The sequence below is a fragment of the Odontesthes bonariensis genome, chromosome 22 (assembly GCF_027942865.1).
Source record: "Odontesthes bonariensis isolate fOdoBon6 chromosome 22, fOdoBon6.hap1, whole genome shotgun sequence".
In the NCBI taxonomy this organism is placed as follows: domain Eukaryota; kingdom Metazoa; phylum Chordata; class Actinopteri; order Atheriniformes; family Atherinopsidae; genus Odontesthes; species Odontesthes bonariensis.
The window spans coordinates 15,889,844-15,906,573 of NC_134527.1; the positions used below are offsets into that span (position 1 = coordinate 15,889,844).

The window sequence follows — 16,730 nt, forward strand, 5'->3', positions numbered from 1 at the left end:
ATGTTTGTGTGCTATCTCCCCTAAACTCACTGTAATAATTTTGAGGTAAAAGCTAATTAAAGGGAATTAAAGAGAAGGGGGTAGGTCTTTACATCTTCGTTGACTGATGTGTGTGCTTTTAAAATTATGGCCCAAAGTTCCAATTGCAGGAGCAATGCATTCCAGCTATTGGCAACTCAAGATTAAGAGGACTAATAGTTTTTATTCACTTATTTATTTTTTGGCAAAGAAAAGTGCTTTGCTGTCTGCTAACACATATTGATTCTGGTTCTGAAAGCTTCAATCTAGACTTATGCCATCACTGCAGGTAGTTGCCATTGCCGAGTGTTGGAAGAAGCATCAGAGCCAAATAAAAATAGAAAGGCTAAAAAATATATGTCTATCAGAATGACTGTATCTGTGGCTTAGGTACCGCAAAATGGTCAATGCATTGCATCTAGTGCAAAGAATGTGTGTATGGGAAAAATGGTTTTCAGAGCATAAACATTCAGAAGTGAAATGCTTAGAAACCCATCTTCTCAAAGAAACCCACGTCGTCTGTACTGACAGTTGTCTGAACATCAAAACGCCCTTCCTTCTCCATTTCCGCGCAATGCAATGACAAACTGAGTCGGAGATGATAATAAAATTCAACGTTGCTTATAATATAGCAAAAATAACAAGTTACTAAATTTAGGTAAAATTAATCCTTTGGAAGAAGAAGAGCTTAAATACAAACGTTCATGTGTCAGGTTTACGATTTATTAGGATGAAATTGTGAAAAACCACATGATTCTAACACCAAACTAGCCTTCTACACAGGCATTATGCAAATGTTACACGATGAGGCCACTAAGTAAGGGAAAAAGTTTGTTTGGACTGCAAACAAATCTGTTCGGGCAGTTTCAGTAGCCTGTTTCTTTGTGTGTGTGTGTGTGTGTGTGTGTGTGTGTGTGTGTGTGTGTGTGTGTGTGTGTGTGTGTCCGTTGTGAACTTTGAGCTTTTGTAACTGTAGAATTCTGCCATGCATTAAAAGCTGTGTAACACTGAAGGAAATGGGGAGAATCCAAAGAAAAAAAATAACATCACTTCCTTAAGACACATTTCTCCAGTGTCCGCTCTTTTTTAATTGGCTATTGATGTTTTGTTGTTGTCTTCAAACTGCCTTTGGCTTACAACTTTGCTTAAGAGACACGTTAAATGAGTTATGCTCAGCTATTATACTGCGCAAACATCAACCTAATAAAGTTCATTCTCTTCCACCTCCTTTTCTTTTTCTCTGTTTGGCAACTCATTTTTTTTTCCTGAACTGGGCAGTATGTGGCATTCTGAGCAATGGTATTCTCTGCCAAGCATTCGAAGCACTGACAAATGAATTCTTAATTCAGACGAAACAAGAGGGTGGGATGCAGAGTAAGAAAAAATAATGGCTGAGCTTTGCGGTGCATTCTAATCCAACTCTCCTTATGGACTGATGGAACAGAGAGTCCAAAATGTAAAATACATATATTCTGACGTAAGATGTGTGGTGCACGATGGAGCAGGGAGAAGTAAAGTTACAGAAAAGTTTTGAAAACTGTTAACAAAAATATTAGATTATTACTAAAATGTAGAAGAGTAGAATGGTGAAAAAAAAACAAAAACGACTGTAATCACTCTGCCAAGTTACAGTTAAACTGTAAGTAATGTTACTGATGTAAATTGCGGTAGTGTTTTCTTTCTAATCAGTGGCTCATCAAGATAATTTCTTTTGGCACTGTGACTCCGTTGCATGACCCAGAAGCACATTGGTTGCATCTAAACACTGACTAATGCACTTGTTATTAATCTCCCTCTCTGCCTCTTTCTTTTCCAGATGATGAATGACCACGCAACACTGCCCAAAGTTAGAGCGCTGCTCCAGCATGATTACAGAGTCCGTTATTGGTCTGCCCCTGCATTTGATTAATGCTCTTGTTCTTGCTCCCCCGAAATATGCTGACTCTCATCAAGCACTTTCGTCATCGAATGGATTGCATTTTCTTAAGACGTTTTGTAATCGCCAAGAGAAAGTGTAGTTTGAGGGAAAAAAGCAAGAAACAAAAACAAACTGAGTGATAGGATAAAGATTGATGCATCACTTCTGCGGGTTGAGTGTGCAGTTGGAAAAAGTTGAAATGGATTTATGTACTTTTTGTTGGTCTCGAGCTCTTGCAGTTGCACTGGATTATTGGCAATGAGACATTTTGGTGGGTCACTTGATCACGGCGCGCAAGCCCATTAATCACAATTGCAAAATGTCAACGGCTGCTCAGGGTTATTAACAGTTCCTCATTGACAAAAATGCTAGTCTTTGAGCACTGTTCAGAGGGCCTGAATTGTTTTGTACTGAGAGGTTTACAGCGTGTTTGCTGAGGTACCGGGTTATGTTTCAAAACTAAGCAGTAGAAACACGAGGCTAATATTTGATTAGATTGCAAAGAGCAAGTGCCAGCACAAGACTTTTTTTAAGGGATATAAGAATGTGACATTTTGATCAAAACAGTAAAAAAATAAAACAAAGCATTAAAATAAAAATCATCCATCTTCTAAACCAGCTTCATCCAATTCAGGGTCATGGGGGACTGGAGTCTATCCCAGCTATCATTGGGCAAGGGGCTGGACATACTGCCACTCCATCAGAGACAAACAAGATGAACCATAACGTGTATATTTTGTGGGAGGAGGCTAATATATGTAAAAGGAGAAACAAGCAAGCTCCTTGAAAAAAGCTCAGCTCAGCTGAGATTTTAACTAGGAGCCTTCTTGCTGAGATGCAACGTGCAACCCGAAACCTCTCCTACATTTTTTATCATCATTGTTGTTGTTATCATTATAAAATCTTTATTTAACCAAGCTCTGACCACCAGCAGTTACAACTTCACAGACACGAATATGGCATAGTAAAAAAGCAAAATATAATTGACTACTTGGCAGAGGCTATATGCAGTACATGTAGCAGGAGGCTATATCCATGCCGAATGCAGATACCAATCTGACCGATGACCAATGCAACTATTCTTTTGACCTGGGTGGCAACTCACACATCTAATGCTGTTACTCATTGCATTATCAATTATCTCTGCCGTAGATTAGCTTGGAGACAATTAGCGCCTCTAGGCAAAAAAAAATCCCAACAGCTCCGTCTTTTTCATGTTTGATGTGTTTTTGATATGTTTATGTTTATTGTGTCATACACGTCAACAAAAAGGATGACATGTACACGTCATATGAAAGAAACAGCAGGGCCACCAAAACCCCAAACAACATAAACAAAAAGGCGTCTATTTACTTGTCAAGTCATTTCAAAAGTTGTCAAAAGCAGGGGCAGCAGTGATCAGTCACAGACATCATAGTTCATGTCTGTCAACACAGAAAAAAGCTATTTTTCATAGTGCAGAACTGCACGTTAAGCTTACATGTTATGCATAACAATAAGTTTTTCCAGCATCACAGAAAAAAACAAAAGGCTCCATAGATGTTTGTCAAACTGAACACAACCAAGCAACATAACACGACATGCACACTTGTCTCCAAAAGAGGGGTGGGATGCTTTGTATAATGTCAATCCAAAACAAAATGCGACAGTTTGAAAATTTTTTAAGACAAAGCAGAGAGACAACATTTGAAGAAGTGAAACTGAGAAAGGCGGCAGCTTTCACTGCGGCATTATGGCTGATTTTAATGCAATGCTGAGTGAGGACCCAAAGATCCATTCAGTAGTCACTTAGTATAACGTTTGTGCCTTGTTCTATGCTCTTTTCAGAGAGATTTCTCATCATTTTCAAAACGTATTCATAATGTTATGCACCCCAGACCTTAAAAAAAGGTTTGTCATTGTTTACTTTGAAGAAAAGGTATTGTCCTCAATGGAGGCTTATTCACAAACACTATTTGTGTAAATTAGCTGGCCTTGTGTTCACGACTCAAAGAAAGGTACATAGTTGGTTTCGACTTTCAGCTCAATGTATTATGAATCAAGTCTTATTTCAAATATGGTACCCCCTTTCATGCAGGCATTAATATACCAGAGGGGAGCTGAACATGACAAAAGTAGGTTGTTGCCTTTATCATTAAGAAAACATGTCATCATTTATTGAAATATTTCTGATATAGTGCAGTGAAGGTTATTTTAATTCTGTCTGGCTTTAAATGTCAGACACCATGCAAATAAAATAAAGTAACTATAAATGGGATAAAAGGAGCAAAACTTTGACATATGGCTTGATTTTTAGGATAATTTGAGCATTAAAAAAATGCTGTAACAAATGTTTCATGGCTGAATAACTGAGCAGAGCTACGTGATACGCCTTTGGTCCTTCTGTAATATAGATCATTCAGGATTGCACTTTACTCCATTTCACACCAGTTTTACCCCCTAATTTATGGCATCGTCTTTTGGGTTTTCTGAAAAATTGTCAAGCCCATGGGATTTTCCCCATGTTTTTAGTTTTATGTTTTATGTTTTATGTCTTGGGTTCATGTTTTGCCATTTGCTTTTCCCCTCACTTCACTTACTTGCTCATTAGTTTCACGCACATCACCTGTTCATTCCCCATCAGCTGCACTCTTTCACAATCACTCCCAGTCCTCTATTTAGTTTCCAGGTTTCCCCTTTCAGTTTGTCGGATCTTTACCTTGTTACCTACCTACCTTGATACCGCTTTACCCTGATTCCTGATTTTCACCCGTCAATACCCTTCATGCCACGCCAAGTTAAGTGTTTCATGCCAAGTCTTTTGTTTAGCCATGTTTAAGTTTTTTGTTCCACAGTTAAGTTTTTGGACATCCGGCTCAGCCGCACCTTTTGTTTAATTTTGTTTTATTTTTTGTGAAATAAAACAGTTTGTTTTCTACATCCTCTGAGTCCGTATCCGTGTCCTACCCACCACCCAACCTGACAAGAATGAATGCAGCAAGCATTCCTGAAACCCACAACTCAGGTTATCATGAGATTTATATATCGTGCAACTTACTACAACCTGTTTTTATTACTTTGCCTGCAAGGAATAGAATAGTAAGACTAAGTACACAAACAAAATAATTGAACAAATAATAACGTTAATATTATTAAAAAAAGTAAAATAAATTTCAATCTAAAATTGGCCTAGATTTTGCCTGTCTGAGACTGCATGTTTCACCCTGTCTTAATCTGCTTAACCATGACGGATAGATGTGAGGTCATTTGTGGTTCGGTGGCTGCCAACACTGATTTATCCCAAAAAATAAGGCAATGTTAAAGCATTGATTTAATTTCTATTCAATTTATTGTACGGGTGAAATTGAATCAGCACGTGGAGCTATAACAGAACTCGGAAACAGTTTTCTGTGAACGCTGAATTGTAGTCTGATCATTTTTTGTTGATTTTTTTTCCATTTGTTTTTATTGATAATATGCCCCATTATAATGAAAAAATATTTTTTTCTGTGTATAATTTTCAACATCATTTTAAAAAAAACAAGGTGTTGAAATTAATGTGAGGACGATGTTGGTACGAAGAAAAAAATTTTTTGACAGGACACCTAACTGTCTTCAGACTCTCTTTTTCACATCGCATACATTCTGTTACGATAAGCGGAAAGGCAGAACTGAAATTGAGATATTTCCTTTTAAAGCGGCGCTATGCAACTTTCAGTAATACGGGGTTTGTTTACCATGCAATACACACCCCAAAGCTGTAGGGGGAGCTCCGTAGAAAATAAGGCGACAGTCTAGCCATAATATATATTACCACAGATTCTATAATAGGACAGATACGCCACTCACGGTGCATTTCCGGTTTCCAACGAGGCGATTTTGGTTGCAGTTCCACCCTCTTTCCACGTGGGGCGCCCAATTTTGGAGACCAGAATGAATGGAGTCCTATGGAGCTATACGCCCTTTCGTGCCCTTATCTCAAGATATAATTTTTTCTCTAGTAATTCGAATGTTGTTTTCGAAAGAGGGTGTTTAGAAAATACCCATGGCTGAGTTTTAGATTTTTAGAGCCACTCATTTGCTTAAAAAAAGGATTTGAAGTGTATATGACGTCATACATAGCTGGTCGACCAGCTGTCATTAGCACAATGCTAGCGCGTTGTGGACAACAAGAAGCCAACCTGTAAGAAATCAAAGGGATATATGTACTCGTTCAGTAGATTTTTGACTTGAAACCCATGTTGAGCTCTCAGAAACTACATTCAAATCTGAGCGCTCTTGAGGAGACTTAGGTGAAACTGACCATTTGTAGCATCTAGCTCCATTGGGCCCCATTCATTCTGGTCTCCACCGACGCCCCCAGTGGAATTCTGGTGGAACTGCAGCCAAAAAGCCGGTACAATGGGGCTTAATACAGAGTGGCAAGGCTGTTCGTTATAATGGCTGTGATATTACTACTCTAGAAGCTAACCACATTCAATTTAGCCGTCGACAGCTAATGGAGAGAGGTGTGTCTTATCAGGCTCCCTGGCTCGGCTCAGAGCCCTTTAGACCTGCCGTGAAGCAGTAGTTCTCGGCTCTCGTGTGTCGCGAGACTTCCAGAGGTAAACAAAGCACGCGGCGCCACAGGCAAAGTTGCAAGCGCTGTTTCGGGCAAGGGCCACCAGATGGAGATGGAAATGTCACCGTTTTCATCAGAACAGGTCAGCCAAGCTATCTGATGATTGCCAAGCAATTTTATGACCATGAAAAAGTTGCATAGTGCCGCTTTAAGAGCTTCAGTTTCAGTGCATTTCACCAATCACCACAGAAACATTTCTATCATGACTAACTGACTACATAAATGTGCAGATAAACACTTTGGGAGAGTGCATCAGCCTGAATCTCCATCAGCCCCCACGGGACAAAGTCCCACAAAAAAACGTAATGAGCTTTTTGCATTATTCATGACAATCTGACAGATTTGCCAAACAGTTTCAGGAACTAATCATTAACTTAATATGGGACATTAAGTTCTTATTCCAAATTTAAATAGTTTTGATCAGTTACATAGTGTGTATCTTTTATTTCAGCAATGTTTTGGATAAGGTTTTGATTTGGCTGTTTAAAGACATGGGATCTTTGATGGTTTGGATCCCATTTACAATGGCTAATACTGTATGTAACGTGTAAAGCGGCCTCTGTCAGATATGATAAACACTCTGAGTAAACAATCAAATATGCTAAGTAGTTATCTCTAACTTTGACTTATACGGTGAACCAAGACAAAAGCATTCTAGAAAGATGACTAATTAATTTCAGGAAGTAATAGCAATTCCATGAAGACATGTCCTCCTCTTCCTCTTATAGTTTAAGTTGCTGCAACCAAAACTGAGTTTCAATGCTGCAAAATAGACAAAAAGTTTAGCTGTTGCCTTTTGCTAAGGTGTTTAAAGGGCACATATGGAAAAATCCCTATTTTGATTTTGGTTTGGGCCACCTATTTTGGAAAGTATGTCACTCAACAAGTCATTCAGATTTGCAGAGTAGACTGACGTCACTCTAAAAGTTCATCCCTCTTCTTCTGCATAGCTTTGACCTCTCTTTTTTTTTTTTTTTAAACTTGCATTCCACAGTTGAGACAGATGAAGCCATCTTTGCAGGGAAATGTTATCAGCTGTACTGAAGTGCATACATCTTACATCAAATCCAGCCCAGGAGGATAAATCTTTCCATTTGAAGGTAACTGTCCGGCAAGAGTTAGCAAAAGATTGTGCATGTGCAGCCGACAATTTATTTTTATTTTTTTATGAAGTTGGGCCAGTTCAGCGCTGGGCTTGCAAAGAAACTGAGCCCCAAAGAGGAATCAGTTCCAACTCTCAGCGCCAGGACTTCAGACGAGGCTAATTTAAGTATTTGAGATCAAATGAATCATTGTTTATCTTGTCTATTTATTTATTCTTTCAGTTAGCACTAGCTAACGCAAACAGCTTAGGTAACGAAGACGACATACACATTCTAAAGAAAAGAAGAAGCAAAATGGCATAACATGTCTTTTAGTTTCCACCTGAAATTGTGATGTAAGCCAGCAAGGTGTATTTGCTCTGTAAACGGTAACATTTAAATGATAGTGAATAAGAAAACATGACGATGTGCATTTATACAAGTGCTTTACCTCCTTGACTGCAATCTGTAATGATTTCAGCAATAAATATTCAGAACCTGATGGGATCAACATGTGCCAGATATATGGCTGTTCACCGTTGTTGTTCTACAATCTGTCCTCATTTTGTAGCTTACCATCACTCATTACCACCTTTTTTCATCGCAAATTAAAAACCTGGGCCAATTAATCTAGAGGCTTGGCATAATCCTATTAACGGCACGTGAGAAGCGTGTGTGTATTTGCCTCGGGAGTTCTGCGCTCCTGAAGCAATTTTAAAAAGCCCGTGAGAAGTTTAGATTTATGCAGCGTAGTGAAAATTCGTAACTACAATTTACATGATACATGATTTTAAAATCTGTATTCTGTAGGGGGGTCTGTATTACATATATAGTTTATTGAATATTTAACATAAAAAACACCCCAGAGTGTTGAGTCCAGTAAATCAATCAAATAAAGTGTATATTTACAGAACAGATATATTTTCTGTTGTAGAATGTTTTCCATGTAACGCTGCCTGTCCCACTTTCACTAGATACAGTGATGCATACCATCTATCCCATCTGTATTTGAGCAGTTTATGGCAAGCTAAGAAATGACACAACAATATCAACATTATGATTTCATACTGAGTTACAGGACAATTAATCAATCAATCAATCAATCCATCCATTCACCCCTGGTATGCCTAACTGAGACTGCTACCAGTCAATGAAGGTTAGCTGCAATCACTGCTTGAGTATGACCAGTGATACTTTTTCAGTTATGTAATTTTAATGATAAAAATAATGATAAGATTTTTATGATAATAATTTCTAAAAATCACTGTGAGTCTGTCTTGCTTTGTGTGCCGAGTAATACTTTTTCACACCAAACGAGCACATCCTAAAACACGAGCCTACCGTCAGAGATAAATATTCAAAAATGGATGTTTTTCCTTGCAAACAAAAGATACCACAGCAGAGTCATCTAAAATCAATAGCCAGTTAGCTTTAAACAATCTGGCTGGCCTTAGTTATTTTTTCTTAAGCTGCAGAAACATCAGTTTCGTCATCTGAAGATTTAGTCAGACAGTTACAGAAAGAATCCACAAATATTTTTGTTTTTGGGCAACTTGTAATCTCATCTAAGTGGGTGTTTCACAACCCTAACCCATGACACGTTTGACCTGTGGTGATTGCAACGTTACCACAAAATGAATGTGGATAATTAAAAGAATATTGTTCAAATTAGCCTCAAGTGGGAAAAATGAATGAAAATACAGATAAATAGATTTTTAACCAGACCTTTGACCATCGCTGCTTTGTTAAGAAAAGAGAACAAAAAGAAAAGCAAACATTCCTACTGTCCTTTTTTTTTGTTTTTCTTTACCAGAAATAGTCTGGTTGAACCAATAGAGCTCTAACACAAAAGTTAAATGGACTGTACTTGTATATCACTTTTCTAATCTGAACAATCAGTACTTTTACAGTGCAATCCACATTCAACCATTCACACACACTCATGCTGCACCTCTCAGTACTTTTCCTCTATCACACATAGGCAATATGGCGTTCAGGGTCTTGTCCATGGAAATTTCCACAAGTGGTCCAGGGAAGCTGGCAAATAAACCATCGACTCTACTATTGGCAGATGACTGTTCTTCCGCCTAAGCTTCAAGCTAGAAAGGTTAATTACCATAAACAAAGATAGTTCAGGTTTTTGAGAAGGAAGTAAATCTTCCTGAACATTAATCACGTGGCACAAACTGTATGTACACGCCATTGCATAAGTGCTGAGCGCACAAAACAAAATCGATTACATCAGACTTTACGCAGTTTTAGAGCAAAGACTATCCAATCACTCGTGACCAGTGAGCACATACAAGTACACAGATCCTTAACTGATAAATGATCATGGATTGGAACACCAGCATATTAAATGCACGTCAGATTTAATTCAGAAAAACAATTATTGTGTATGTTTATGGTTAAACTGCATGATGATCAGATGTAATCAAGAGTTAAGCGTAACATATTTTTTCTATATTCATGCCCATGGCTAAAACACTGATTCCAGGAATCAAAAGAAAAATACCTGACACAATGGCCCCCAACCCTTTACGTTACTCACCGCTGAATGATTGAAAACTGGATCTCAACCGTAAAACTTCTGCACCTTACTTGGTCCTGCCATCCGGTAGTACAGTGCATTGCTGTTGGAGCTGAAATGCTTGATGAAAGCCTGAATTTTGTGCACCAACCACAGCTCTGTGTAGTTCCTCTTGTCAATTAACTTAAACTTTGCACTTAAGGTTTATCTTGTGAACTGCACAGCTTATGAGGTTGGGTACGTTGCCCTCCTCATTATCTACTGCTATTTTTAGTAACAGACAAGCTGGCTAGTCTTCTGTTCTTCTGAGCCGTTCTCCAGCTTGAACTTAAACTGAAAAGCCTTCGATCAGCATGCTATTCATGGTCCCGCACACAAAAGTCATTTTGTGATTACACAGCCCATCCGTTAAAAAGTAAAAGATATGATTCAACAATTGAACTGTTTTCAAATTTCAAATAGATGACTCATTTCATGATTACTGTGTTGTCTTCTGTAATTCTGCAGAAAGCCCACCAATCACAGAGATGAATGCATACTATTGTTTCCAGAGATGTTACAACAATGGTGAGCCAGGATGAGAGGTCAGAGAGGGATGAATAATATAAAATATTATAAGATCCTCACCATCCAAGAATGGGTACGAAGCCCCATTAGCAAGCCCTGATAACCTTACCACAAAGGTAGCTGACCTGACATGAACATTCAGATGGAAGATCATGAAAAAAGTGGATACCAGGAGCCTGCATGGCTCTTTGTACTAACTGACTGAGAGTCAAAATAGCTTCCGAACATCTGCTGGAAGATATGAGGGCAGCACTACGCACCATACCTACTGGGACCGTCCCAAACATCAATAAGCTGATAGATGCTTGGCTACAAGAGGAAGTCAGGGGAAGTATCCCTGAAAAGAAGGTTGAAGACCAAGGTCAAGGCAACAATGTGAGGGGTTAGCTAGAAAGAACCTTTTAAGAAATACAACAAACTGTCCATACCTGAGGCACTGCAAACTGAAAATCAAAGACTTATAACTCTGGCTTGTGAAGGCAATAGAGGAAGAAGTGAACCATTGTCGGTAGAATAGTTCAATCCTCCGAGTGGCAGCGTAATAAAATGGGAAAAGACTCACCTGAACAACAGACAGAGCAACACTGAAAAAGCAAACACCAATACTCCATGGCTAGTAAATTTGAGAGCTGACCACAGCAGTCTCCATGAACAAGTGGCAGACCATCCTGGTGGCATACATCTAAGACTGGGTCTCAAGTATGAAGAATTGGACTACACCCGGTTCTGAGACGATACCAACCTACAGCTAAAGAGGCTAAAGAAATTAACTGCAGGTTAACACAGAATGGTTAACCCAAGGTCAGTCGGTCCTGATCATGATGGATCTAAAGAAGGTGGTTATTCCACCCAACTATAGCCCAAAAATCTCCCAAAGACAAGTAGGTACATGGCTCAAATCATGAGGGGAGCCCAGAGGGGAATTGGTTAATTGAATTCATATATTTGTGTAAAATTCATGTGTTCAGAATTTGTTTTAGTTTACAAAGACTCAAATTGGCGAAGTCAATAATTGTTAATGCAATATAAAGTTGAATTGTACACACAGATAATAATTGAATCCTTAACTCGTGCTTTTACAAAATTTGTGACATTCAACTGCACAAGTGCACACCAGATCCTGCCGGCTGACGGGTTGTTTATGTTGTGAATATTTTGTTATCGACTTTTGAGCGTGCCAAATCTATAAGCTTGTTAATACAACTGTTTGGATTTGTTTTCTGATCCCCATTATGTTATGCCCACAGTCCAAGTTGTTTGTTCTGCACTGACAGTAACTTAAAGAAACTAAATCAATGACCATCCGAGAATTAAACAATATGATGAAATTCTCAGTGGGTAGTTTGGTCATTTTTTTCCCCAGCGAGCTTACATTTTATCTTCATAAATTCTTACGATTGTCAATACTTACCTTTATTTTGATATCAATAAACTTAATTACAGTTATTGAAGGCAAGAGAGACACTGCTGAACTATGACACTGTGACATTCTCACATAAAACACGTTGGTTACCATAGTATCGGGTTGTAGAAAGTAATGCACAAACACTTTGCCGGGGCATACAAAATCCATAGCACATAAGAGGGAACACTTGTGTGCCACTTCAGTTGTAGAGTGAGGATTCCATAAACAAAGACGTTAGCATATGCTAAAAATTGCCAAATAAATATTTTTTTTTTGTCTCTCTCTGTTTGTTTGTTTTTTTAGATTGAACAGCAACACTTCCATTCATGTAACTCCAGCGATCCGAGTCGAGTGAGACTGACCTGACCTCTCCCGGATCTTCGGTAACCAGCACATCTGTCTTACAGCTGGCGATTGGGTTGATTGACAGCTCCACCGGCGGCACGACAAAGCTTTTGCTGACTGGCAGCCACAACCCTTGGCCCAGACTGTAGAATGATCTGTGTTGGCATGACAACAAAGCCTAAATGTCGCACTCCTGTCACATTATCACATTTCCGTAATGTGTGTAGGAGAAAATACTGTGCAGCAAATACACTTGAACACAAAGACACGACTACATATTCCAGCATGATAACAAGCATGATTTCAGCAAACGTGTGAGAGGGTGTAACAGATTACTAGCACATTGCATAATGTTACACAGGGAAGAACTACTCTAAGATCATTTGCAATTTTCTTGAACAACTCAAATTTCTTTATTTTCAAAGAATGACCCTCTTCTTTGGTTTTCTTTCTGTGTTAACTTTGGTTAACAGAACAAGCATTTTTGAATCTTTCCTTAGTGCAAAACTGACTCTCGATATAGCTTGTACTTTTTCTAAAAGGTTGCACCGGATCCTTTTCTTACTCAAACACATATTAATATACAGCTATTCAGCTTAATTCAACAGAAATTTCTCATTGTTTTATTCACAAATAATATATGTTATATTATTCTATATATATATATATATATATATATATATATTAAATATGCGTCTTTGGTAGTACCATCATTGGGTACATGTAGAAACCTTTTCCAAACCTACTCAAGTAGCCTTAATTCATCAACCTAACCGAGTACTTATAGTGTCTGAAGCTAAGTAGGGAATTTTATGTCGCCTGGCCCTAAACAATACAACCCCAATTCCCTGAAATAGTTGGAATTTTAAAGCCGCAAAATGTCTCAAAACACAGTCTACTGTGTAATATCTCCTCCTCTTTTGGCAACTGCCTATAAACACCTGGGCACTGAGGGTACCAGCTGCTGGACCTTTGGGAAAGGAATGTTGTCCCATTCTTGTCTAATACAGGATTCTTTGTCATATTTTTAATTTCATAGTGCACCAAATATCTTTAATTGGTGAAAAGTCTGGACTTCAAACAGGACAGTCCAGCATCCCAAATTTCTTCCACTGTGAAGCCAAGCTCTCATGTGGTCTAATATATAATGCCTTCCTTTAAAAAAACGTCATCTGGACGGGAGCTTATGTTGCTCTTAAACCTAAAAATACATTTCAACATTAACGATGTTCAAGTTGCCAGTTCCATAAGCACTAATGTAGCCCCATGCAAACAGAAACATAGGCTTATAAACTAAGAGGCGATAACGAGCCAGATGGTCCCTCTTCTCCAGAGTCAGGAGGACGTGGTGTTCATTATGTCCACTTTGTCTCAGTGGGTTTACATGATCTTTGGCCCAGAGAAGACAGCCACATTCGTGGCTCGTGCTCACATATGGCTTCTTTTTTTTTTTTTGCATTTTAGAGCTTTAAGCTGCATTTGTGTACTGTATTCGCAGGCAATGCATTCTGAAAGTGTTCCTGAACCCATGCAGTGATCACCATGACAGAATTGAATTTGACTTGAAAATAACTAGAATCTAATTCTTGTTTACCTTTTTCATACATAGCGTCCCAACTTTTTAGGAATTAGGGTTATAGTAATCATGGTTATGAAAGCCAGATTCACATGAAACAAATGATAAATGGGCAATAGAGCGTGTGACTAATATATTGTAAGTATCGGTAAGTAAATAGTTCTGTAACATATAAGAAGGAGAAAAAGCAAGCTTATGAATCTCATCTCGTCTCGCAACTAATTTGAATGTTATTTACATACGGTGCACCTGTGGCACAGTTGGACACAAAACTGTATTTGAAGAAGCACATCAGAGGAGGCTTTGGGGTGAGTGTGGTGTCTGTGACATGTGTGCTGATGGCCACTGCCTGAGAATATATATAAATAATTTGGTTTGGCCAGGCATGCTTCTCTTGAGTGAAGATTAATATCCTCAGCAGGCAGCCAAGCAGTAGGCCAAGCCTTGTCGCTTAGGAATAACAACACAAGGTAAGGCTTCACAAATTGCACCGGGCATTGCTGTGCTTTGCATGTGCTGCTTTTAATACTGCTAGGATAAAAGTCCTCAATTTCCCAGAAGCATAGGCACCAAGCTTAAATATTGCTCCACAAATATTCTGCCCATAAATCAAATCCAACTTTACTTGCACATGAAATTCATTGGTAGATTTTTGCACCCAACAACTAAACCTTACAGACATAAAGTTTTTGCCATACACGACCTTTGTATTTACAAAACCTGATAATACAAACACTCTGCTTTTAATCACCATGACAGCTCTGAACCACAAAATGAAAAACTTTGAATCTGTACACACTGCTGACAATACATTGACTGCGAATACATTAGACTCAGTTTGACCTCTGCTTAGTGTCTGACACTTTGAATCATATTCGACTTAAACGCATTACTTGTGGAGCTCTCATAAATCGAGATCACCAGATGCTTTTTTTTTTCTCACTGTTCCTATCGAGAAAAAAAAAAACAGGAAGCAGCACTGGCGTCCTATAAAGCTCTCCAACTGTGAAAATAATCCCTGTTATGATTAAGCTCCTCTTTTCGCTGTCATATAGGGCCGACTCTGTCAAGCTAAAGAGCATGGCGGTCTTCTCTCCTCCTCCCTTACATGGTACCCCCCCCTCCTCCTCGCTGTAGGTATCCACTTGATCGTTTCATCTTTACTCGATGTGGCCGTTTTCTGTATCAGTGTTTTCAGGGCTGAACGGATCTGTGCTTTGCAACTGTATGTGTCTGTTATTGTCCTTTCATCTTTCTTCCCTCACAAACTCTGGGTGCACACAGTGCTTCATCCAAACAAAGTGCCTTTTTTGTGGATGCTCCCCAATCTCCAACATGTGGTGACTTCAAATGGCAGCGCGCGGCCAGAAGTGGGTTTTTGTGCAGAACAAATGTTGTGAAATGTGTGCATCGGTTTTTGTACTGGCCTCAAGCCGAGAAGCTATCTCTGTGAGGTCAGTGCGAAGACGAACCGGATAACTGTGACAAAAAAATTCTGCCAAAAGAGTGGACGGGTAGAAAGCAAGAAATAGAGTTAGATTTCACAATAGACAAGATCCTGTCGCACACTTTCTAGATGTTCTTGTGGCTTTTGCATGGGGGCTGGTTACAAAGAACAGCTGGATGATACAGAATGTGTCCTTTGAGTTTTGCCTCCCTTGAAAAATGTCAAACACAGTGACCCCATCAAAACTGAGAAGCGCAGCAAAAATGGCAGTAAAAGCATTTGAAAGGAGTGCACCAAAGACTGCTCCTTGGGCAATTCTTGGTGAGATTTTAACTCAGCGTGAGGTGTCTTTGTGTGTCCATCCACCTGTGTTTATGTGCATCTGCCAACTACTAATCTGTATGCTCTGTCACACACATACAACTCACATGTGAATTCATGCCAAGAACACTGCCACTATGTGTCCGCAGAGTCACAGATGGCTAGCACAAGTCAGAGAGAGATGCACCTGAGGTGCAGGACTCACCTGAAGATCCTCTCTGGGGCCTGCTCTCCTGTAACTAGGTCATAACCTTTCTCCAAATTAGCATATGGCCAAGGACTTAAGAAGAGAAGAGAGGACACAATGACAAGAACGACTTTTATATACTTATACTTTAAAACAGTTTGATAATGACAAATACAATCAGAAGTCGTCTAAATCAAAGTCTTGGATTAGTCTGGTGTATTTAACAGGTCTTTGAATCTTGCAGTATAATTCCATGACACTATATAACTGAAGCACAAAGTCAAAATTAACATAGTCTGATCAAAGGTTTTCAGCTTGATAAGATTAAATCTGATTGGTGACTGGACTGAAGCCAACAGATGACAAGTAAAGCTGAAAAACAACGTGTGGCCATTGACTGAGCAAGCCAGCTAATTGTCAAACAAGGTCAGAGTGAGAGAGAGAGCTGATCTCTCTCCCCCTCTGGTTGCTTTTCAGTGACTTTCCTTCTCTGTCAGACTTTATGTTCTTCCCTGCTGATTTGTTTCATTACCACTGCAATTTCCCTCATCCTTTCTTCCTCCTTTAGATTTGCCTCTTGCTTGAGAACTTAAAAGACTGTACAGTTGCATCTGTATGTTTCAGCACATTAACTACAAATTACTCATATTTCATATCCCTGAAGGGCATTTGTGAAAGCATACTGTAAATTGTTAGATTATCTTTTTTCTGGGTCTTTATTCATTCTCATATTC

General features: G+C 38.9%; 1 protein-coding gene across 2 annotated transcripts in view; it reads right to left on the minus strand.

Annotated features, from left to right (window-relative positions):
• Window positions 1–16,730, minus strand: part of astn2 (astrotactin 2) — a 285,626-nt gene that overhangs the window by 123,217 nt on the left and 145,679 nt on the right. For both annotated transcript variants that reach the window (XM_075456540.1, XM_075456539.1), the window contains exons 9-10: window positions 16,015–16,089; window positions 12,483–12,620 (exon numbers count right to left, since the gene is read on the minus strand). In XM_075456540.1, the coding sequence (XP_075312655.1) occupies window positions 12,483–12,620; window positions 16,015–16,089 (213 nt within the window). The remainder of the gene's footprint in view (window positions 1–12,482; window positions 12,621–16,014; window positions 16,090–16,730) is intronic.